This window comes from Daphnia carinata, chromosome 7 (genome assembly GCF_022539665.2).
Source record: "Daphnia carinata strain CSIRO-1 chromosome 7, CSIRO_AGI_Dcar_HiC_V3, whole genome shotgun sequence".
In the NCBI taxonomy this organism is placed as follows: domain Eukaryota; kingdom Metazoa; phylum Arthropoda; class Branchiopoda; order Diplostraca; family Daphniidae; genus Daphnia; species Daphnia carinata.
The window spans coordinates 8,117,526-8,139,603 of NC_081337.1; the positions used below are offsets into that span (position 1 = coordinate 8,117,526).

The window sequence follows — 22,078 nt, forward strand, 5'->3', positions numbered from 1 at the left end:
TTTCCGATAATACACAGATAGTTGTTGTGTATATGCGACGATCTCTTCTGGACATCACCGAAGTTTCAAACGTTTGACGATTGCGCTTCCGGAGGAAATCAAGAAGCAGCAAGAGACGTAGCCGTGAACTCGTTGTGTTGTACGAGTCCCCCATGGAAAAGTTTCATTATGAAAGTTTTCTTCTAAAGCATATCTATCTGATTCTTGATTACGGTTCCGCCCTTTCTTTTCCGTATACGTAGGGTGAGCTCTATTTGAGCGGATGGATCGATACCTACAGTAGGCTGTGCGCTCTAGCTAGGCCTGACTGAGAGGAAGGGAAACTTGATTTGATGTCGGGACGCATATGGCGGTAAAGTTTACTGACAGATAAGCCTCACGGCAGTCATGTTTATTATATAAGTTATTTGCGTGGAGACAGCTCTATCCCGGGGCATGTTAATTACGCAGGAGCACAGAGCATCTCATTACAACATCCGATATTCTATGGTTCTTAAGAAAATGTATCATGGAACTACGACATTTCCCAGGATAATTGTTTGTGAAGAGGATGTTTCGTGATGAGCTACTTGATGATATGTTGCACACTCTATTCTTTTTTCCCATTTGTCTTTGATGTTACCTATCCCTGAGCACAAAATGCTACCCTATAAAGAGTACTCAGCATGACATCTGTGCTTAGGTCAAGTTAGCGAGACGTGACCGTACACTCGTAAACCTAATATGGCATCTGGGCCAGAGTTTTTACATGCACGTGACACTTCGTTTGAAAAACTCAATGACAGGGAAATCTAGCGAAAAGGCATTTGAGGCAGCAAAGCTAAAATTCAATTTCAACTAACGGAAACTTTTTTTTTTCAAAACTTCCTGCTTTTTTCTTATTCTTGGGAAGAAATAGGATACTTTGGCATCCACTTAAAACATAGCGAGATGAATTTCTTGTAGAAACGACGCATGTCCTACTGAACTTCAGTAAGAACATTACTTCTATCCAAATTGATTTCTTTCCATGAAGGGAAAAAGGATGGGGGGAAATTAAAAATGAAGTTCAATCGCTTTAGATTGGTATTTTTTTCTTTGAAGACTATAAAATTGCAAGTTACTGATTGCGAAATAAAAAAGTGCAATAAAGCAGGTTATTACTAAATGCCGATTGCGACAGCTTTTTGAAACAAATCCGATTTTGGAAGGCAGTCGATCATAAATTTCGCTACGTCGGCGCGAGGCATTCTAGTAGAACTTGATTTATCTTTTAAGAAATAAGCACCAATCTCCGACTTAACATTTCGGCCTATTTAGAGAACGAGGAACTCTTAACTTAACTATAACAGCCATCGAATGTTTGTATAGGTTTCGAATTTACCTGATGCCGTTCCATTGGTTAGTCCAGGGGGTCGAATAACGGTGTAATTGATGTCACCGCATTCTGTTTCAAGGTACTTCTCCATTTGCCTCATGTTGATCAAAATCGGTCGAAGCATAGGTATTACCAGCCATCGCACAAGGAACCCTTGACTTTCGCTGGAAGATACTACAATAAGCGAGAATTAATTAGTGCCAGTGTTATTTTTCTCAAGAGATAGTTGTGCTTACTTTCCGTGTAATAGGCTGTCATAACAAGTAGTCTTGGGACTTTAGCAGCTCTAATTGCTCCTATGATTGGTTTGATGGACTCCGTGTAGCCAGTTACTGCCGAGCTTCGTTTGAAGCCTAGACAGGAAATTACGGCATCAGTGTCCTTAAAAAGGGAAGTCAAACTGACTTCAGAGAAAATGTCACCATTGACAACCTGTGCAGATGGCATTCACTTCAATAAAGTGTTCTAGAAGAAAATTAGAATAATTAGAAAAAAAATTTACCTTGAGACGAGGATTCTGGATCTCTTTAAGGTTGTCTGGATTACGTACTATAGCAACAACATCATGCTTGCCTGCGAGTGCTTGCTTCACTATCTGAACGCCTGTCCCACCTGTGGCTCCGAGTACAGCAATTTTCATCGTAAATCGCGAACGTTAACAGCCCAGATGTTGAATTCTTGAGACACTTTGAAGTTCTGATAAACTAAGTCCTTTTAGTCAAGAGTTCTCTTGTCGCCAACGGCGATCAGATACGACATGTCTGATAACGGAGGTAGATTACATAAATATTTATCAGTGTGAAATTTTCGATGGCTTCGGCGGACGGCTGACATCCTGTTTGAACGGTCAGTTGTGAATTGCCAGGGAATGTTACTACATATCCTATAAATCTGTATTTTAAACACTTGGTTAACAAAGATAGTCGCTACACTCTGAAAAATAGAGGGACACAAAAAAAAAAGCGACATTTTTCCGCAGAGAACTTTAGACGGTCGTTTTATCCTCCTTGACTTTTTTGGCAGACGTACCTTGAACTGGATCTTTATCCATTGACGAACGACGTTTAACGCCCTCTTTGGGGGGACTTTCATTTCTTTCTGCTTTAACCGGACTTCCTCGGCTCAACCAGTTTGCCATAAACTTTCCACTACCCGAGAGCTTTTTGGGTTTATTCAAATCAATGGCTTTTGTGAGATGATCCCCTTTGTTTTTCGCATTGTTCACATCGGTAGACACGGGATGGCAAGTTAATATGGATGAAGCTTTCAATTTGGCAAGGGCTTGTTCAGCAGGAACGCGTGTGTAGTCAAGCCAATCGCGGACGTCATCTTCCGTTTCAAGAATAGCTGGCATTCTTTCATGGATCCATGCGAATGCCGAAGAAGAGTCCATGGTTATTATACTGTAACTATAAATGATGCTACCATCTTCAGGTGATTTCCAGGTATCGAATAGACCAGCCATCGTGAGTGGTTTTGGTCCTTTCCAGCCATCTTCTTTAGACGAGAGCTTGTCTAAACAATCCACCCACGTCTCTGGCTCAAAAATCGATCGCTAATAAAAAAAAAGAAAAGTTATCATAACAGAATCAAATATGATTAGCAGGACCCTCACTCCTTCAGGTTGGGGGAAATATATCATGTATGGTTGCTTAGTTTCTCCTTTACTCTTAGGTTTTTTCCATTCGTAGAATCCCTCACAGAGTACTACACAGCGTCTACCCTTATGTAATGGATCCTTGTAAAGGCGACTTTCAGTAATTCCTTCAACACGGCAATTGTTTGTTGTCATCTTGTGCTGGGTTGGAGGTCCCTGAGAAAAATTTGCCACAATGAGACATTACATCAAACAACAGAAATGTTTAGAGAAAAAATAGAGAGATGTACTTTATGCCATCTTGGAATAATTCCCCACATCATAGGCATTAGAATTCTGTCATCTGGATCAGCATTTGGGTCCAAATGCTTCTTCGAAATTATTACAGGCCCATAGAAAGTTGGGACAAAGTTGGTAGATGGATTACATTCCTTCCCATTACTACTTTCTCTCCACTCAACTTGAGTATAACAATCAGATTTCCTTTTCTTGTAAGTGCATGCTTTGCATAATACATCAGGCGATAACGTACTAAGCATAGAAAAACAATGAACAAATTCTATGAAGGCAAATAAATTAGAGAAAAATCGTTGTTGTAACGATTATCTAGTGATTTGATTTCATGCAAAGAATAAAAAAATAAAAAGTGACAGCAAAAATTGTTACCGCTATGCATGATAATTCTAATAAATATTTAAGATAAAGTAATACCAAGCAGTTCGGCCGCACATTTTAAAGACTTAAAGCACAGAGTCAAAGCTAATAAATGGCGGTATTATGATTGAACAGAGCTATTGCTACGATTTGCGCTGGCTGTCCTACTTTATAGTTTTCATTCTTTCCGGAGCTGGGCAGACAACTAAAACCTGCCAAGCAAAACCAGCCGTACAGCACTGTAAAAGATGGCTGGCATTTTAAATGTCAAAAAAGTTTTTTGGTTATTATTTAGTGCTATTTTCTTAGCTACTGACTTGAGTTGTGAAAGAATCACGGAAAAAATTTATCAGCGAATTGACGATGGTTTTAGTTGCTTTAGAAGGTTAAATGGAACCCATCAGATCGGTTGTTCATGTAAGAAGTCCGATTTTGACAGATCGATGCTAATTACATTTACTGTATCATAAGCGATATCTAACCTTTAAAACTTTTGTTAATATTTTATTTTCAGCTTCCCAATCAGGAAATGTAGGTGTTGTACATTATATTGGAACAAAACTGGATTTTGATTGGCTTCTTGAGGTTGGCCCTGATGCACCATACATGGTTTTACTACCTCCGAACATGTTTAGAAGGTTTGGAAAACAGTTTCTCTTTGTACCAGCAATCCTGTTCAAAATAGCTTGTTTACACTGTTCTTAAACTTTCAGAGAAAATCTGATGACACTGAAAAATTCAGGCAAAGTTGCTGGCATAGTAGTTCTAAACAAAACTGATACTACATTTCATAATCCAGCTCCAGCACCGCCCTATTCCAATGACTTAACATGTCCCAACAAAATTACTGGTTAGTGGCTTTGAAAAAATTTTATTACTATTATTACTTTATTTTTATTTTTTCATTTATGTATAATTTAACTTTTATTTATTGTTCATAGGACTGTATAAAAATGATGCATTTTCGTCCTACTGTGATTCCAACCCATGGAATCCTGCAGGAGATGCAATTTTATTTGAAGATTTCCAATTCCCAATTTTTTTCATTAATGAAACCAACCTAAATCAATCAATCTTGCTTGACGATGTAAATTATTTTGGTTTCGTTTTACGTGTTAAGTGATCTAATAGTGTTTTACAGTGCTTTTTCAAGTTCAATCGACCGGTTGAAGGTTCTCCACCCAGCTACCCTCTCTGTGCTATTGAACTCAAAGCTTTTATGTGGGCCGCGGTAGATACACCTACTTGTCTTCGACGTGGGCGTCTCAACATGCTACTCAATCCACAACCTTGTAAGCAATTGTCTACTATTACATCAGCTTCTGATATAAAACTAACAGAAAATACCTGATTTTATAGCCGAGTACTGTGATCCTCTGGGGAATGTCAATATTTTTGTCCCTGTATTGGCCGCAAACAAGAGTAGCGGACCCGTTAGCAATCATTCCGTCATCTTCGTCTCTGCCCGAATGGACAGTGCATCAATATTCGATGGTCTATCAGTTGGTGCCGATACAGCCATCACGGGAATGGCTACTCTGATAGCTATTGCAGATATGATTAACAAGTTCAAGTTCGATATCCGTCGTCAAGAAATCGAAAATGTTTTTCTAGTACTTTTTAATGGTGAAGCTTTTGACTATATCGGATCTAGTCGCATGGCATACGACATGAATTTAGGTTGGTTTCGTTTTCCAATTCTGCAAAACAAGTCAAATTATTTAATTTCTTTCTTTTATACAGGGAAATTCCCGAAGCCATTAAAAGACGAAAACCCTTCTCAAAGTCCTCTAATTGGACTCGAACATGTTAAATATTGGATTGAACTTGGTTCTCTAGCTCCTCATGCTGATAAAAAGATTTATCTGCATACGGATCCAAAATCCAGGAGTGACAACCGCGTTAACGCCAACGTAATCCATCCTGATTTAAGAATACTTTCAATATTACTTAGTTTTCTACTCACTAGGTGATGGAATTGATCAATGTCCTTAGGAAAAACCAGGGTAATCTGACTGCAGAGCCTGTCGATGCTTCAATCCCACTGCCACCAGCCTCTCTTCAGAGTTTTCTTAAAAAAGATTTGAGCATCCCAGGGCTGTTGATTTCAAACCACAAGAACGCATTTACTAATCAATTTTACAACAACGAATGGGATACATTTCAGACAATTAGTTCTTCGAAGTTATCAAAGCACCTGGCTGAGGTTGCTTATGCGGTATCAGCTACAATCTATGAGTTGGCGACAGGAGACAAAATGCCTATGGACATCGTAGCTAACGTGACTTTGGTAGGTTTTTTTTGTCATTTTAAAAACTAAATGCATTTTACAGAGGGAATCTTACCTGTAGTTGGAGAGCACTCTCGAGTGTTACCTGATCAACGCCAATTGCAGCCTTTTCAGTTGGCTTTTAAACGGCAGGAACAATTTAGCTACTGGAAGCATTTTGCCGACCTATGTGGGTGTGACGCATGGTGATGGTGCCTACAAGGCCCTTTCGTTACGGACCCGACATCTTTTGGCGATGATCAGTGGACAACAGCTTGATATTAACAAGACGGCTTGCATCAACAGTGATCACAATGAAGTATGTATGATTTTTGCCAATCCAAAAATTCTGCGTTGTTTACCTTGTCGGTATTTTTCTACAGATTTACCACTATTACTGGATGGGAGAGTATGAATCAAATAATTCCAGCGGAACATGTTACCGCAGCACTGTCAAAACATCGTATGCAGTTAGCCCAGCATTTGAAATTGAAGGTCTATTTAAATATTTCAATTTTAAATAATGTGATATACCTAAATTTTGTAATAGATTATGACTGGACATCGGGAGAATACTCTTCTTGGACAGAATCCAGATGGGAGACTTTCTCAGTTCGAATATTTCTAAAAGCTTCTTCACTCCAAGCAGTGTCCGTATTCGTCTTTGGAGTGGTAGTCTTTTTGTTATCTTTTGCGGTAACCTATTGGGTGGAAACAAATTCAGCTCTTCTTTTTCCTCCAAGGTAAAGAGTACAAAAATTATAGCAAGTCCTACCTTAACCTCTACATTGAAAAATTAATTACAGTCCCGAAGAAGTTGCCTGCTAGGACAACGCAGCAAATCACATTCCATTGGTTACTCTCAACTACGGCTCAACTCATCCCACTGTCCAGCTGTAACTAGTTTAATAACGCCTAATAGTTTGTTGAGTATCTCAGCAAACAATTAACTACCGATGTGATGTGATTTGCTGCCTTGGACGGCTTTTCACACTTTAACCTTTTGTCATTTAATTATATTTCCTTGTGTGCATATTATATTTTGCTTGTGCATGTGCGAAGTTTGAATGGAAGTGACTGGGTATGTCTTCGTGTGAGTATATGCAACGTACCCCCTTTTTAGTTTTGATTGATTTCATGGAAAAATGATAATCGGTGAATACAAATTCCGAAAGACTGACTAACGCCAGTGGTTTTCTATTACACCAATATCATTGTAATGGTAAGTTTGATGTGTCCGTGGTAACCAAGGAAACCATACCGATGGAGGCAAAACAAACAGGTTAGACCAGTACGTGTGCAATACGAGGCTTTAGGTAAATATTAAAAAAAAAAAGTGCAAATGGAGAAATCATCTCGTAAGTCTGATTCTGGTGTAAATGGGAACCGAAATGAGACAACCACTGACAGTGATATTGGGCAACTGGGCCCAGGTGCTTCTTTTGCGGTATTTACTCTAATGGAAGATTTGATTGACAAGATGAAGATCCTCAAATACGAAACAGAATTTGCCAACGAATTCAACATTAAACCTTTTCCAAGGTACACTTTCTAATACAGAACCTATTGCTAAACATTAATCATTAAATATGAATAATGATTGACATTTAGACATTACTTTGCTATACCTACCAACCCGGGGGAGCAATTTTACATGTTTGTTGTTACAGCTGCATGGTTGATAAGAAAAGGCAAAAAGAAATTCGACACTCCCCAGGAATCCGATGACCCCAATGCCACAATCTCAAATATATTGGACTACGTTCGCCGTTTAGTACGATAATATTAGTTTTTAATTCCCTTACTAAATTCATAAAACTAATGGACACTCCCATATACCCATATAGGGAGTCGCTATCGAGTTTCCACCGAATAGACTGAAACAGGGCTACGGCGAGCACGTTGTTTTCGTTCTTGATCGGTTGGCTGACTACGCATTGAAAATCAACAACTTTTTGTGGGATCAGTAAGAAAAAAGACAGCGAACACCCATTACATAAATCTAATTCCAGTATCTTAAAGGCCTCAGGAACAGGACGAAGAGGAAGTGGTAGAGGAAGAGAATGGAAGTGGAGATGAACTTGATTTGGATCAGGTTGAGGAAGAAATGGCCGCTCAATATGGAAGTGATGACGACGAGTACGATAAAGATTTCTTCAACCTTAACGTCCAAACTATTACCCCACACGTGAGTCAAATGCGAGCTGACGTACTGGAATCGGAGGCGGATGCTGAAGCTTGGAAGATTGAAGTTGAACGTGTCATTCCACGACTTAAGCTTGCAATGAAGCCTGGTAAGTAATTCCAAGGCCCACAACCATCCAATTACCGCACGTTTAAAAAAAAAATATCTTACAAGTTTGTTTTTTGGTGCTAAAAAGATCCCCGGGATTGGAGGTCACGACTGGAATTGCTATCAAAATACAGTGCAAGTGTGTCAAATACGATGAGCTCATCTCGAACAATGCTGCAAAAGATCAGCACAGACATCGAGAAGAACATGGAACGTGTGGAAACTAGAGAAAAGTACCTAAATTCTCAGCTCAGTGGATTGTTGACTCAGTACAGCAAAACTCAGGAACAGCTTAAACAGGTTGAAGAAAAATACACCAAATTCAGTGGTAAGTCAATGACCTAAAATGGGATATTCTCAAAACAAACAAACAATATTTTACTTTACAGTCGGGATAGAGGAACGTAACCATAAATTAAATCAATTAAATGACGAGATACAGCACATCAAGAACGAGCTTGATGAACGTAGTCTCAACATGACTGACGGAAGTAAGTTACTGCCGTTTAAAATTCAAATACGTTTCTCGTTTCACTTCAACTACATCACTTCTTTTTTCGCCCTATCAATAGCTCCCCTAGTTAATTTGAAGAAAGTTTTAATTCGAATAAAAGGAGAGCTGACATTAATGGACGTTCGTATCGGAGTAGCCAGTCATATATTACTGCAAGCCCGGATGAAACAGTCCACTGCTCTTCAACATCTACTGCTAGCAAATTCAACGACAGCCATCACCAGATAAAACAAGTAATATACCTAAGTTTGAATAAAATCTGTTGATTCTGGTTCACGAATAATCACTTTCTTCAAGGAGATGGTAGTAAAAAACTGAACTGCTTAGTGTTCATCGCATAAAGCGCGAGCCATTAATGCGACTTTCTGAGCTCGTTGAATTGCATCACCGCACTTGGCTCGGCGCATAAATCTGCAATCTTGAAAATGTCCTTCGTGTCGGGGAAATCCGTTGCTTTCATCCGAAAAAGTCACTAAGCCTTGTTCAAATAATAAATGTATACTAGAATAAATACTTAATTCAATTTAGTTTGCTTACCTTGGCCCCAAATTCGACCGCCACGGAATTCACCTTCATATCTCATACCGTCTGATCTCCAGAACGCTCCTGGACCATGAAACCAGCCTTCGGAAAATGTTCCCTCGTATCTTGGACACACAAAATAAGACACATTTAAGCTCGTGATATTGAAAAATTAAGTGCTCGTGGCAATATTACCTTGCACCGTCCGAGAAAACCAGTACACCTAAACCCGAGCATAGTCCTAGTTTAAATTGACCAGAATATACCGAACCATCCGGAGTAGTAAGTTGCCCTACACCGTGCCGTTGCCCATTCTGGTCCCATTCGCCTATGTATTCACTGCCGTCACTGTATTTGAACGAACCATATACCGCATCCTTGTTTTCTGCGTCTAATAGAAAAAAGAGTTATTAGTTTCAAGCATTTAACAAAGAATAATTAAACAAAACTTACCTAACGCCATTGTTAGCGTCCTTGCTGCTTCCACGGAGACGAAGTACTGAACATTAAAAGGATTATTTCTGTACGGGGAAGGCACAAATCTAATTAGGATGGGTCACACAGGAAAATACGTAATAAATCAATAATCAAAACAAGAAACATTGAAATTCCAGTTGAATAAAGCAATAAACATAAACAATATATTTTTTTTTCACCACCTAAGGTGACGATACTGTTACAAACAAGGTAATGTTACGACTTCCTAGAAGTAACCGCTTTTCGTGTACATGATTTACTGATAAACATTTGGTCTTTAGGAGTTCCAACTAAACCACCTAAGATGATCTGAAATATTGCATATAAAGGCTAATGGCGTTCCGAATGTGCAACAATACAACTGAAAGACACGAATGAATGTTTTTCTCTAAGAACTGAGTCTTGCGTTTGCATGGGAAGCAATTGTCGTAGCTCGTCTTGCTGCCTCTAGCGCAATATCATTAAGAATGACTGGGGAATTGACTGGTTCCTTGGTCCACATTTTGGACAAAACCCATTGGAATCCATTTGAAGCCTGTAGCACAAAATAGAAAGCAGCCTTGACATATGAAACTCAGCATCAGGAAAAATGTGAAGTCCACCTACCTTGGTGCAGTTTTTACGGAAACGATCATATATGAAAGCCTCAATTGGGCGTCTAAGAGTTCCAATATGGAACTGCGATTCAATCCAGGCCTGCCTTTGCACAAGTGTCTGTTGGGGGTTAGTTGGGTCTTGGTGATATTCCACCTTCTCTGTAATGCTCTATTACAGAAATGAATAACAGATGAGAATAGTATTTCGTTGGTTTATAGGAAATTAATAATTAAAGAGTAAATGCACTTACCACTATTTTGTTATAACCAATGTTGCGGGTATAAGTTGTTAAACTCTGTTTCTTAGGGTCAACGATAGATTCTTCAATTATCCCAACAAGTTGATGAGGGACAAACTTGTCTGCCCAGCGTGGGCCTTGTCCAGTTTTAGTCAGGAATCTGATAGAGCGTAGTTTTCCAGATACCAACTCTCTCTGTACAGTATCCTCAGTCAAAACATGTTTACTGCAACACAATTCAAGCAATTAATCTAAGAAAGATCAAGAAACAATACACCTAGTTACCTGTAGGGATTTGGATAACGCTGCCAAAACGACTGTACGACCTGCTCCCATGGATGTTTCAAAACTATACCCATTTCGTAAAACTTCATCTTAATTTAAATCTAAATTCCACGTACAGAAACCCTATAAACTACGTCGAATTTATCTTGGAAAGCAACAGAGTGAAAGAAGAGCTTATTTCGAACTGAGATCAGCACATGCAATGAACACGAGTTGAAAAACAACATGCCCGAGAGCGACTGTCGGTAAAGACGGGTATGTCTCCGGCCTTGAATACTACGCAGGGTTGCAACCAACTTGCGATCATTGTCCCATTCTAGGTGGGTTAATCACATTCACAAATAACTTCAGTTATAAGCCGTATTATATACCAGTTAACTTAAAAATTGAGCTTGAATTAATAGCAATATAGTTTGCATAATATTTTAAACATTAAACGAACATTCTCAACAAAAGAATTCACTCCAGCAGCTTGCGTTAATAAACAGACAAACAAGATCCGGATAACAACGCAATGTTTATCTGCAAGACATAGGTGTCTACGTGACTAATTCTTTAGATGAATAATCTAAACTATCTTCGATCACAGTTCAAGGGATAATTAGTCGAGCGTACGTAGTTTTACAATGAAGAAATTTTACAAACCAAACGGCAAAAGAACACAGATTAGTGAAAGAGGAACAAACTTCTCAAAAACAAAAGAACTATAGTACCTTCCAATTAAGCTTTCTAGCACCCGTCCAAAACCACGTGTTCCTTTAGTTGAGCCCCAATGAAGAGAAAAACTTGTTACTCTGCCATCAAGGCATGTTTTTTCACGGAATATATGAACGTTTTCTAGAGATTTTCCAGGATACCACGTTGTCAGTGAAAATACTCAAACATTAGGTCAGTCGAACGTGACCGAATGCACCACTGCCTAAAACCAAAGCTGACATAAAATTTTTCAACCCATTCACGAGGTTCACTGCAGCTACTTCGGTTCAAAGTCTTCTCCCGACTGAACACGTCTGTTTCCAGAGAACTGTTTCTCAATAACTTGCTTTTGCCGGCGAGCAGCTACCACGTGTAAAACTTTAGGTATGATGAAATTGGCGCAATAAAATGGCCTAACCAAAGTCCACTTGTCCTCGAAAGCAACGGAGGCAAAGATGAGAGACCTCTTCTTCAAGCCTGTCCCTGCCTGTCTGTATGTGATGACTGCTGATGTGAATGTGGAAAGTGCAAGACAAACTGAAATTTTTCCTAACCCTTCCTCGCACCCCGTTACTGCATTTTATTGTTTCTCTAGTCTTTTCTCGAGGAAAAAACAAAGCGTTTTTGGTGGGAAAAAATTTCGAAGATTTGCATATTTTTCGTTAGCCTTTACCTTACCTCTCCTTGCCCTTTCAAAAATTTATGGCATTGATAATGAAAGAGGTAGGGTAGACTTAAACTTATCGGCTTAACAAGTTAAACAAAATGCGTGCTAAAGGTATTATAGCTAATAATCTCTACCTTGTTTATTGGTTTAGAAGTAACAAACATAAAAATTAAGACGTTTAGAAAAAGTTCTATTAAAGACAGGATCGGGGTGATACATTTTTCACTTCTCCAATATTGATTCGTTTTGGCGCCAGTGTAAATTTTCGCGATTTAAAAACGCCGAAAGCGCAGACGATGTTTGTAGGCATTTTTGGTTTTCAAATGTATTACTAGTAACTTGGGGCCCGTCCAGGGCCGGGGTATAGGTGGCGCTAGGGTATTCTTACGCTATTTTTAAGAAAATCGATCCACTCCTTTTTCGCCCGTCTACTTCTAATTCTTTTCACAATCAAGATTTCCCCTTTCTTGCCCACCGACCCATTCACTGTTTCTGCCCGTCCATCCCCTCACTTTCGCTGCCCGTCAAGAAAACAGCTGATGTTGCCCGTCCACCCTCTCTCTGGCCGTCAACCAACACTCTAGTTGTAATTGATGTCCATCAGTTCAACCAAATAAATGCCCTGGAAAATGTTTCGAAACTTCGTTTCTCATCAATCTAGAATGGTCTTGACATGGGCACCCTACAAAAGGCCTGCATTTTGGGTTATTTTTCTTGCCATTTTGCTTCCATTCATGATTCCCGTTATTCACATGATAATTTTTTCAAAATTGTGGAAGCAATACAATAGAACCATTGACAAAAGAACATGTTCTTGCTCGTGCTGGGATACAGTTTTTAAAGGTATGTCAATAAAGTCATTGAATTATGTTTATGTCTCTGATGTAGCATTTTTTTTTTGTTTTGCTTAGGAAACTATGAGGCAGGAATTAGTGGCTACAAGCACTTGTACTTTAATGCAACAGAACAGTCAGCCAAAATTTGGTTGCTAACAGTCCTGTATGTTATTGTTTGCTATGAATCGATGAAGTATCTTTTGAAGTTGTGGAGTACAAAAGAGCTTCGTTTCACCATGTTTATATTGTTTGGAAGTGTTGTCTACTCTCACTATTATTCATTTTGGGGATATGTTAACTACTACAATGATGATTTTTATTCACAGTTTTATCATCAGATGTTCTTTTCCTTCACAGAAATGTGCAGTACTTATTATGTGTTGAAGCTTGCCAATCTCAATGTTGAATTGTCACCTGGTAAATTGCTTGTTATCATTGATATAGCCATCCTTCATGTACTAACAGCTGGATGGGACCAGTTTGTTACAAATGTCATCAAACAGGAAGGTGAACTGCATCAAGTGCTACGAGACATTTTCTTCATGTTACCGGATCTTTTACATATTGTCATTGCAATTTATCAACTGTTCAAATTATCTCAAATCAAAAAAAGACCTGTGACACATCTAATTTCAAATGAGCAGTTCGTTGGCTCTGTATTGTTTGTTTCTGCTTTGTGGGTTGTATGCCTTACTTTATAAATGCTGCTGATATGCGAGCGCCAGGTTGGACTAACAGAATGTGGCTAAATAATATCTTTGAAGATCTCAAACGTTATGAACGTATAATGACTTCAGGTCCTCCGCCGTAATGTGAATGAAACAAATGCCAAAGGGCGGCCGACAGTTGCGCGAAATCAGAAGCTATTAAGAACACCTTGTTTTAATATTTTTACAAAATAATTAATTTAAACTTTAACTTACATGGTCTGAGGACCCGATTTCCGTTGCGCAAAATGGTTATCGGTAGATTTTCTATCGGCCCGGGTAAAGGGGTGTCCCTATTCTTGACAAAATTTTCCCACTTTCGAAACCAATTCATAGCGATGGCATAAATAGGAACAGATGATTTTTCGTTCTGAAAATCTCTTTGCAATTCCAGAAATGTGTCGAGCTCTTCCCTTCGTCTTAAAGGCAATAATGTATGTAGAGTTTTCATATACTAGAGCGTAACATAATGTGACGGTAAGTCACCTCACCTCTTGTCCATCACTTCTTGCTTTTGTTGACATATAGGGCACCTAAAAAGTCGATTACATGCTGGGCCACCACCAAACCTAGCAGCCGAAATCATCTTTGATACACTGCTCGTTTTTATTCTATGAATAAATATAGTACCTTGTATGCAGGGCTTCCCAAACAACAGCACTGACTGGTATGCACACTTCTTCAAGTCTTTCGATTTTCAAAGGTTGGACACCTCCATGAGGACACAGGAAATCCTGATTGTGAATTGATCCAGGTTCAGCAAATGTCTTAAACTTACAAAACCATCTAGAGGAAATGTAAAACTGCAACAGGCCTCCATCTAGAATAAGTAGACTTTTAATAACTTTTTGATAAACTATAAACATGAAATTTTCTTTATAGTACTTGATTGAGCATCTAGTTCCTGTTGGGTTAGATTAGCTATATGCCGGCGAAAGTCTGCCATTTCGTTGGATCGCCTCTTTTGGTAAAACAAGACATAGGCTTGGCAATTTGCAACTGTTTCGATCGACACTGGTCTAGCTGAAGAATCATCGAACTCTATCCACTGAGAGGAAGGTTCATTGAGAGCGTAACAAGTATAATGACCGCCACCGGCAGTACCGTGATGCACAATGACAGCAATTAAGTCATAAATGGTTATTTTGGAGGAACAGTCTAAAATTAAGTAAACGGGGACAAAGATTATCAAACCATTGCTTGGCTAAAGATATAGAAAGAATTACATGATACCTCGACTTAACCAAGGCTTCATGTCCAAGCCTCGGATCGGAAAAGATATGTGGGAGGAGATCTTAGAACTGAACATTGGCTCATGGCGAAAGCGTTTGAGATGAATAGTCAAGACTTCTGGCAAAACTTCTATCGTAGAAAATTTTATACCATTGCGGAGCTTTTTGCACTTTTCACAACTGGAATGAAAAGAAACAAATGTTTTCTCATCATTGTTAGATTATGAACCTCCTTGGTATCTAATAATACCTATACATGTTATCGCCTTTGAGTTCATCAGCGCTAAAGAAAGCAGACAAACAGTCGTTTAGGCGACCGTTTGGACCCCAGAACCAACCCCAAACGTAACTCCACATCCAAGAAATCCAACCCTGTTTAACACTCTAGAAACATTTGTGATAGGCTGGAACGACTACTTTCTTTAATAAATAAGGCTACCTCGTCTTCACTTTGACTCCATGTCTGTGGCACCGATTGATGAATGACATGTAGTTGATCACGGCTGGGAATAGGCAAAGAAAGATCTTGAAACGTCTCCATTCGGTTTGAAATCTAAGATATCAAGGCTAGATGACAACAATCTAGAATACTTTTGTGTCTCTAATCATACCAAATTGCAAGTGAGGCATTCGACGGAGCTTAGAATTTGTCCGTCAAAGACATCTGACACAATACTACGAAATTTCAAAGATGAGCTGTTAGATACCTCGACGGATGTGTTTCGAGGAGACGGAGATCTAAAACAAGAATACTGAAAATGTTAAGCTTAAGAACTTTGCGTTTTTTAATGACATTACCTGTCCAACGCGTCGGAGAATTCACTATCCGATGAACTTCTAGTCCTCTTGCGACGTCCGGAGCGATAGGTTGCATTTGTACCTGATTGAGATGACCCTTCGTCATCGCTAACACCGGAATCACAGGTCAAATATGATTCGGATTCAGATTGTTCGGAATCTTCGTCCGACTGGTTATTCTCGGATAGTGCCTCGCGCTCTCGGGCATCCAATATGGGTTCTTTTATTCGAATAAATGAGAAACTTTAAAGTGGCTAATGACTTCTAAAAAATGTGTCCATCCTACCTTTTAACTCTTCATGAAGCTGATCCATAAAACAGCGGAGGAACTCCTGCGAGTCATGTTGCTGAAACCCACGAAACATTTGAAATACCTACATTTGCGATGCAAAAGAATCGGCTACTCGGATAGTGCTTCAAAATAGTTTTTTCTTTTTTTCTTTTACCAGCTTAACTGCATATAGAACCGAAGTCGGTGCAATTGTTGGGGGAGGATGTTCACTCCACATATTTTGGATTAAGTTCCTATATGCTTTGGCTAATGAAGTTCTTTTGATTTCTTTATCTTGATCTTAGTAAAAGAATGTGATGTTTTTTGGGTCATAAACAACTATTTGCTGTGAACAAGTTATTATTTGGTAATACCTGTCAGAGGCATACATTCAAGAAAATACTGGGTCATAGGAGGCACATTTGATAAAGCCTGAAGTGCAGCATTCAAATAGCAGGTGTTGCCCAAATTTTGAAGTCCCACAATCCCTGTTTGGTTTAAATGGTACATGTTAACATAGTGCTTCAAATAGGAATAATTTTGAGTGGTACCTTGGGTTTCACATTTTACTCTTGGTAGGTGATCAGATTGTACATTCTCTTTGGAAAACAAGGTCAACAAATTTTGGTTGATGACTGGGTCATTGTTGAGAGGAAACATTTCACCTTCACATTTATAGCACCAAATTCTGAAGGTGTTTAAATTCAAATGCAAGCAATGATTATTGCAGTCCTGGAATTAGATAGTTATGGTTTATGTATATGCTGAATTTTGAATTGAACTCTTTACAAACTTGAAAATGGTCGCTACTGTGATCTTTATGAGCCTCACCACACAGTATACGATAGCATTTTGAATGTAAACAAAGCCAGAGGTTACGACCTGGAATTTTACAGGCTTGACAATGAGCCTAACAAAACAGAAACATAATGTTGTTATTTGAAAAAAAAAAAAAAAAACTTTTTATTATTGTTTCATGTTAAAAAATTAAAAAACATAATAATTTTTCTTACGTCTTCTGCAAGGGACGTGAGACTCTTTGAAACCCCATTCAGATTTGCTTTCGATAATAATTCTCCAAGTCCAGAAAACCCAGAATGTTCAGCGTGTATGCACTGGCTCCTTTTTTCCATCTTATCTGCAAATGACGTCCTCACGAGATAACGTGAAAACTAAAAGTTAATGCACTATAGCTTCCCACATCAGAAAGATAACAGCACACTCACGGAGACGTCAAGACTTCGAATTTCGACACGAGCACGACAGGTTAGATATGAAAACCACCTACCGGACAATTATAAAACTACCAGAGCCATATAACAGTAACGTAAATCATTTCCGGAAAAGAAATAAAAAAGGAAAAACTCATAATTTTTCTCACATGAAAGTATCAAATTCAGCATAATTTAACAGCTGTTAACCTTTCCATCACTCGTGCGGTTCTTGGGCGTATTCCTTAATAATAGCACGACATTTGAAATTATTGATTGCTCAAATAAAGGTTATCAAAGACGATTGTTATTTACGAACGCAGTTGGACGTCGGTAAACTGTTAGTTAACAAAACGTTTGAAAAAGCATACATTAAACGTAAGAATGAAGTCATGTTTGTAAGCATAATCAAAGCAACACCGAACTTTCAAGATTTGATGAAACTCTTTACATCCCCTTATTCACGTAATTCAATTACAGCCATGAATTTTTACTTCCCAGCAGTTGAACTAGCTTCCCTCTTACGTCAATGCCACAGCATGTCCCCCCTTTTTTTTGCAGTGAAGAATGCAAAGTTTGAATCCTGATAATTGGATTGCGAGATTTTAGGGTTCTTGCGAACTGTTTCGCTAATCGAATATAGACAAAATGGCTAAGAATCCTCAAAGGCAGGACGCAATCCATATCGCGCCATTTGCGTAACCCTTTTTAAATTAAATGCCCAATCGTTTTTCCCCGTTGTATTTTAAATGGTATATGACTAGCAGGGTGTTTTAAAAGTTCTTTTCTTCTATTTGGTTCATTCATCACCACCTAATACCCGTCATATACAATCGAAAAGGCCATTATCCTTCTTTAATGAGATCTAATTGGATCAAGCGATTGTCGTGTTGCATGCAATTGGACATCAACTAGCGTGACGCTATACATATGGTTCGCGCACGTCACAGGTGAACGTTTTGAACTAACAGGTTTTAACGACGGCACCGTTAAAATTCATTGGAGCAAACGAGAAATAGAAAAGAAATAGAAAAGAAAAAAAAAATAACAAGGTGATCGTATGAATCTAGATGCTCGGCGTCAGCAAAATGAAAAGGTGGGAGGGTTCATCGCGTTGCACATGCGCGTTATTGTTTCTCCATCCGTTCAATCAATAAATCGGGCCCCAACAAAGGCCTGTTCCTCCTCGCAGACTTCCATCTACACATTGGACTGTGGTAGCTAGGAGCTAGAGGGGAGAGAGGATTTACTACACAGCTCTGTGTAGACAGTATATGTATGAGAGAAGGTATCACGGGCAAAAGGAGGATTTAGAGTCTTCTATATGTCTATATATATGTGTGCTTGCCCGGCAGCGCTCCTAGTTGACTTGAAGAATAAGAGAAACGACACACACGCGTGCAGCCTGCTCTTGTTGTTATCCTTCTACCGTGACTAAAAACAACCACAGCAAAGTGTTTCCCAATAGCCATCATTCAACAACCTCGTAAGTTGTTTCGATTTTCTTTTATTTTCTAATCTTGCGTACTATAAGAGATGGAAAATTGTTGATACCGCGTTGCGCTGTCGGCGGGAAAAAAAGATCTAGCCAATTGGGGATTCTATTTGGTACGGTGGGGGATTGCTCAACCACAATGCAAACAAATTCCGTGCTACTGTTGTTCCTCTGCCACCACTCTCATTTACTTTTTACACTGTCTCTCGAGTATCACACGTCCATGTCACACAAATATGTATACAGAGGTTCATATTAGTGTGCAGAAGTTGTTGTTCCTGATCGCACCTGTAAGGCTCTAAGTTTAAGCTCAAGAGTTTTTAGTTTACCGAGATGTTCGATATTTGTTAAAGAGTTTCGCTAGATGTATGTGTTGAATTAAGGGTTGTACATTAGAACTAGATTTTGGCCTTTCTTTAATTAAGAAGCAGGGATTTAGAGTCGGTTCAATTCTCCATTGCTAGCCCATTCACAACATACTTAAACATGCTATTGAAAACTAAGCCGGGATCAGTACTTCAGAAGGGGAATGAATCTTTTCCAAAAAGCTATAGAACCACAAGAGCGGATCCTTATACTTATTTAATGTTTAAAGGGCTGACGTCCAACTGCAGTATTAACGAGCGTCTTGTCTGCAGCGCTCCCCCCATCCAATAGGGAAAAAATACATCAATAAACGATGAGACAATAAACAAATAGCGGTTACTACAAGATGTCCAAACCCAACCCCCTAACTATGCGGTGATAAATGGAAAGCCAGTCATAAAAGTCTGTGATTGACACAATTGTAAAAGAAAAGGTAAGAAACATGAATTTTTACTTTATCTTGTGCAGGAAATGGCCTTTCCCGCAACTCACGCCAAACGAGACGCCATCGTTCTACAAGCGAGCAGAGGTTTCGCATCGGCCCCCAACTCGCCTCGAGTCTTCCTTCAGTCCGGTGGTTTGAACAAGCGTGCGGACATAATGCAACTGATCCGTCAGGCTGATAAGCCAGACTGCCCCGACGTCGAAGCCATGCTTCAACGTATCTGCTCTTTGTTTCCGACCGCAAGGGAATACGACGTCAGAGAGCTTTTGATCAAGTGAGTCTTTAAAAAAAAATCCAAACAGAAAGCCAACCCCTAGCTGATCGATTGGCTCCAGATGCAATGATGCCAAGAAAAGGGTGACTACACAAATAATAACAGAGAGACCGCCTCTCTGATGATGAACGTCTCGATCGATACGCCTCGTCGGCATCAACGATTGGTTCATCTTTGTCTAAATGTACCTATTGAGGTGGAAATGGAATGGCGAGCGCATCTTGTGTAGAAACATATTTAAAGTAGCTCCAAGTCGACTCCACTCGCGTGGAAACGAGAGTCAGTGGTCCCCATTTTAAAGATTTATCGTTCTGACATATTGATCCCCCAGCGGGAACTCTATCTGTCAAAGCTTATTTGCCACGTGAATATGACGGAGATGTTACTTGGAGTTGGCGTTCTGATATGTTTCCCTTCAAGGTTTTTTGCTCTGTAACTCAATGATAGGTATCATTACCGTGAAGCTGTGGTTGTTAGCGCCCTTCAAGTTCTCAAATATCCGTTGACGATGCCTGGCCCAGCGTCAGTAGCCACTCCGCCTATGCGACACCTGCCACCGACATTCTATGTCCCATCTTCGCTTCATGCTTGGAGTGAGACTACAAGCGATGGGCGGAATTCCAAACTCGGCGGAGCCTTCTCTACGACCAGTAATACACCCATGCATTCGCCGTTACCAAGCCGTCCGCATCATTCTCCTAAGATTAAATTAAAGTGATAAAAAAATTATGTGAATTTATATGGTTACGATAATACTACTAATCACTTTTAAGGTATTTGAAAAGCGTTTTCCCGAAAGCAGAGGAAACCTTCTTGCTGGATCTGCTCGTCGGGTATCGTATAAAGTCTATTTGCTCATCTCATTACCATCTTAGAGATTTAACGGGGGGATCCATTTTCGGTTGAAAGCAGAATGGACAATAATGTCAACCAAGTGACGCAGCAGCTGCTGACACTTGGCCATCAGAAAAAAGATAAACCGACGCCATTAACTCCACGGCACAGTGTGATGTCACCGGCCCCAAGTGTCATTGAGAATGAACCAATTGAAGAAGAAGTTGTCGTCATAAAGAAGCTCCCCTCGCTCTTTGAGATGCAAACAAGTAATAGGGAATAGCTGCTATTATCATGGCAACTGCAATGATAGCAGAGATGTTAATTCTATTGCCCTTTTTTTACTTAAATGTGTAAATTTATTTTTGTATAGTGAAAGAAGAACTCAAAAAACTTTTTCCTGACGAGGAAGAAACCGTAATTCAATTGGCTTTAGAGAGCACCGATTTTGATTTGCAAAAGGCTCAGTTGGTACTGTCAAGCTCCCAAGAACGTGACGAATCTTTTTCTACAATCAAAAATTTGACCTTGAGGTATGACTTAAATTTTTCGTGTCAATCGCATTTTAACTTCGTTCTAAACTTCTCTAATTTCTCATGAAAATTACGAAGTGGTATTAAACACACCGTAACACTTTCATCATTGAAATCAAGCCCGTCAGTTTTATCTACCTTCAAAGACATAGCAAATCTCTACTCACCGATGCAAGAGCTGAATCCGAATGACGTTAGCCATCGTTGCAAACCGATGCACCAACCCATCAGCACACCGGCATCATCCCTCTATCGTGGAAACAATGATTCACTTTTGGGGTACACTTTTTATTGCAAGATTTTTTTCACTGTAAGTTTACACCACTAACTGGCTTTGTATTTGAAGTGAGAGCTACGTTACGCCCAACGGTCCACAACGCAATCTAGTCCACGGCCCCAACAGTTCCCTAAGGCTTTCTACTGACATCCACAACAGCCGTTTCTTAATGTGTCCTGAACAGCGTGTGGCGGTGCAAGGTCCTAACGCGACTAACCGACATGGTCCAAAAGTTACCCCTCGTCTAAGTCTTTCTAGTTTCATCGCAAACAAGTTCAAGAAGGAATCAATGAGGCGTCTGTAGACCGTGCACATGTGCACACCTTTTCCCGCCAAACCTAAACGATCGTCCAAGAAATTCTGTCCAATATTGCCATATTTTCTGTCTACTTGAATGCGAATGCCCCGAAGGTTGTTTATTCGATGTTGTCAATAGGATTGTTAAATGTTTTACATTTAAGTGATTGCAATTCTGTGTTGTTGAAATGGTTATGTCATTACTTGAAATAAGTCTATCGTTTTCACTTGTGACAAGTCCTGTGAATGTGTGAAATTTAGTCAAATGAAAAGTAATAATTTTTCCCAATCCTGATAAGACATTGGCAGAAATAAATAAAACTCCTAATTCTTAAA

At 39.4% G+C, this 22,078-nt stretch overlaps 8 protein-coding genes across 11 annotated transcripts in view; 3 read left to right on the forward strand and 5 right to left on the reverse strand.

The window, feature by feature from the left end:
* Positions 1 to 375: 375 nt before the first annotated feature.
* On the reverse strand, positions 376 to 2,005 carry LOC130689660 (flavin reductase (NADPH)-like). The gene is made up of 4 exons (XM_057512600.2): positions 1,860 to 2,005; positions 1,594 to 1,789; positions 1,364 to 1,531; positions 376 to 1,291 (listed from the first exon to the last, which is right to left on the reverse strand). The coding sequence occupies exons 1-4, from the start codon at positions 1,995 to 1,997 to the stop codon at positions 1,143 to 1,145; spliced, it is 651 nt and encodes a 216-aa protein (XP_057368583.1). The 5' UTR covers positions 1,998 to 2,005; the 3' UTR covers positions 376 to 1,142.
* A 114-nt stretch (positions 2,006 to 2,119) lies between these two features.
* LOC130689638 (abasic site processing protein HMCES-like) lies at positions 2,120 to 3,750 on the reverse strand. Of its 2 annotated transcripts, XM_057512589.1 has the most exons (5): positions 3,666 to 3,750; positions 3,245 to 3,485; positions 2,973 to 3,170; positions 2,387 to 2,912; positions 2,120 to 2,248 (listed from the first exon to the last, which is right to left on the reverse strand). In XM_057512589.1, the coding sequence occupies exons 1-5, from the start codon at positions 3,683 to 3,685 to the stop codon at positions 2,241 to 2,243; spliced, it is 993 nt and encodes a 330-aa protein (XP_057368572.1). In that variant the 5' UTR covers positions 3,686 to 3,750; the 3' UTR covers positions 2,120 to 2,240. The 2 variants fall into 2 exon arrangements, with proteins under 2 accessions (XP_057368572.1, XP_057368571.1); XM_057512588.1 differs by lacking the exon at positions 2,120 to 2,248 and having other exon boundaries at positions 2,327 to 2,912.
* A 63-nt stretch (positions 3,751 to 3,813) lies between these two features.
* Positions 3,814 to 9,619, forward strand: LOC130689557 (nicastrin-like). The gene is given in 18 exon segments (XM_057512501.1): positions 3,814 to 4,025; positions 4,123 to 4,246; positions 4,322 to 4,458; positions 4,550 to 4,695; positions 4,750 to 4,900; positions 4,968 to 5,288; positions 5,352 to 5,521; positions 5,578 to 5,898; positions 5,960 to 6,196; positions 6,261 to 6,372; positions 6,428 to 6,627; positions 7,241 to 7,419; positions 7,489 to 7,651; positions 7,725 to 7,843; positions 7,900 to 8,171; positions 8,259 to 8,498; positions 8,560 to 8,661; positions 8,743 to 9,619. Coding segments are annotated over 18 exon segments (3,333 nt in total). The 5' UTR covers positions 3,814 to 3,856; the 3' UTR covers positions 8,913 to 9,619.
* On the reverse strand, positions 8,812 to 9,812 carry LOC130689547 (MORN repeat-containing protein 4 homolog). Its single transcript, XM_057512489.2, has 4 exons — positions 9,660 to 9,812; positions 9,402 to 9,597; positions 9,222 to 9,331; positions 8,812 to 9,162 (listed from the first exon to the last, which is right to left on the reverse strand). Exons 1-4 carry the CDS (start codon positions 9,667 to 9,669, stop codon positions 9,008 to 9,010), a joined length of 471 nt encoding a protein of 156 aa, XP_057368472.1. The 5' UTR covers positions 9,670 to 9,812; the 3' UTR covers positions 8,812 to 9,007.
* A 13-nt stretch (positions 9,813 to 9,825) lies between these two features.
* The window catches only part of LOC130689538 (PRELI domain-containing protein 1, mitochondrial-like), a 36,641-nt gene continuing 24,388 nt past the window's right edge, over positions 9,826 to 22,078 (reverse strand). The window contains exons 2-5 of one of the 2 annotated variants that reach the window (XM_059496272.1): positions 10,804 to 10,917; positions 10,531 to 10,744; positions 10,290 to 10,448; positions 9,826 to 10,218 (exon numbers count right to left, since the gene is read on the reverse strand). In XM_059496272.1, the coding sequence (XP_059352255.1) occupies positions 10,072 to 10,218; positions 10,290 to 10,448; positions 10,531 to 10,744; positions 10,804 to 10,892 (609 nt within the window). In that variant the 5' untranslated portion in view covers positions 10,893 to 10,917 and the 3' untranslated portion in view covers positions 9,826 to 10,071. Of the gene's footprint in view, positions 10,219 to 10,289; positions 10,449 to 10,530; positions 10,745 to 10,803; positions 11,055 to 22,078 lie in introns of those variants that run through there. The other variant, XM_057512478.2, reaches the window with a different exon arrangement.
* Positions 12,562 to 13,770, forward strand: LOC130687809 (uncharacterized). The gene is made up of 2 exons (XM_057510971.2): positions 12,562 to 13,009; positions 13,078 to 13,770. Exons 1-2 carry the CDS (start codon positions 12,784 to 12,786, stop codon positions 13,701 to 13,703), a joined length of 852 nt encoding a protein of 283 aa, XP_057366954.1. The 5' UTR covers positions 12,562 to 12,783; the 3' UTR covers positions 13,704 to 13,770.
* LOC130688051 (ubiquitin carboxyl-terminal hydrolase 20-like) lies at positions 13,630 to 20,358 on the reverse strand. 2 transcript variants are annotated; one of them, XM_057511050.2, is made up of 17 exons: positions 20,259 to 20,358; positions 17,024 to 17,148; positions 16,804 to 16,920; positions 16,562 to 16,742; positions 16,385 to 16,498; positions 16,186 to 16,310; positions 16,026 to 16,113; positions 15,740 to 15,959; positions 15,553 to 15,679; positions 15,381 to 15,494; positions 15,192 to 15,325; positions 14,943 to 15,121; positions 14,595 to 14,867; positions 14,340 to 14,529; positions 14,201 to 14,278; positions 13,926 to 14,128; positions 13,630 to 13,865 (listed from the first exon to the last, which is right to left on the reverse strand). In XM_057511050.2, exons 2-17 carry the CDS (start codon positions 17,141 to 17,143, stop codon positions 13,777 to 13,779), a joined length of 2,352 nt encoding a protein of 783 aa, XP_057367033.1. In that variant the 5' UTR covers positions 17,144 to 17,148; positions 20,259 to 20,358; the 3' UTR covers positions 13,630 to 13,776. The 2 variants fall into 2 exon arrangements, with proteins under 2 accessions (XP_057367033.1, XP_059352248.1); XM_059496265.1 differs by lacking the exon at positions 20,259 to 20,358 and having other exon boundaries at positions 15,192 to 15,313; positions 17,024 to 17,278.
* Positions 18,491 to 22,078, forward strand: LOC130687595 (uncharacterized). Its single transcript, XM_057510771.2, has 8 exons — positions 18,491 to 18,707; positions 19,551 to 19,801; positions 20,249 to 20,515; positions 20,575 to 20,634; positions 20,714 to 20,904; positions 21,009 to 21,168; positions 21,247 to 21,447; positions 21,515 to 22,078. Exons 2-8 carry the CDS (start codon positions 19,554 to 19,556, stop codon positions 21,747 to 21,749), a joined length of 1,362 nt encoding a protein of 453 aa, XP_057366754.1. The 5' UTR covers positions 18,491 to 18,707; positions 19,551 to 19,553; the 3' UTR covers positions 21,750 to 22,078.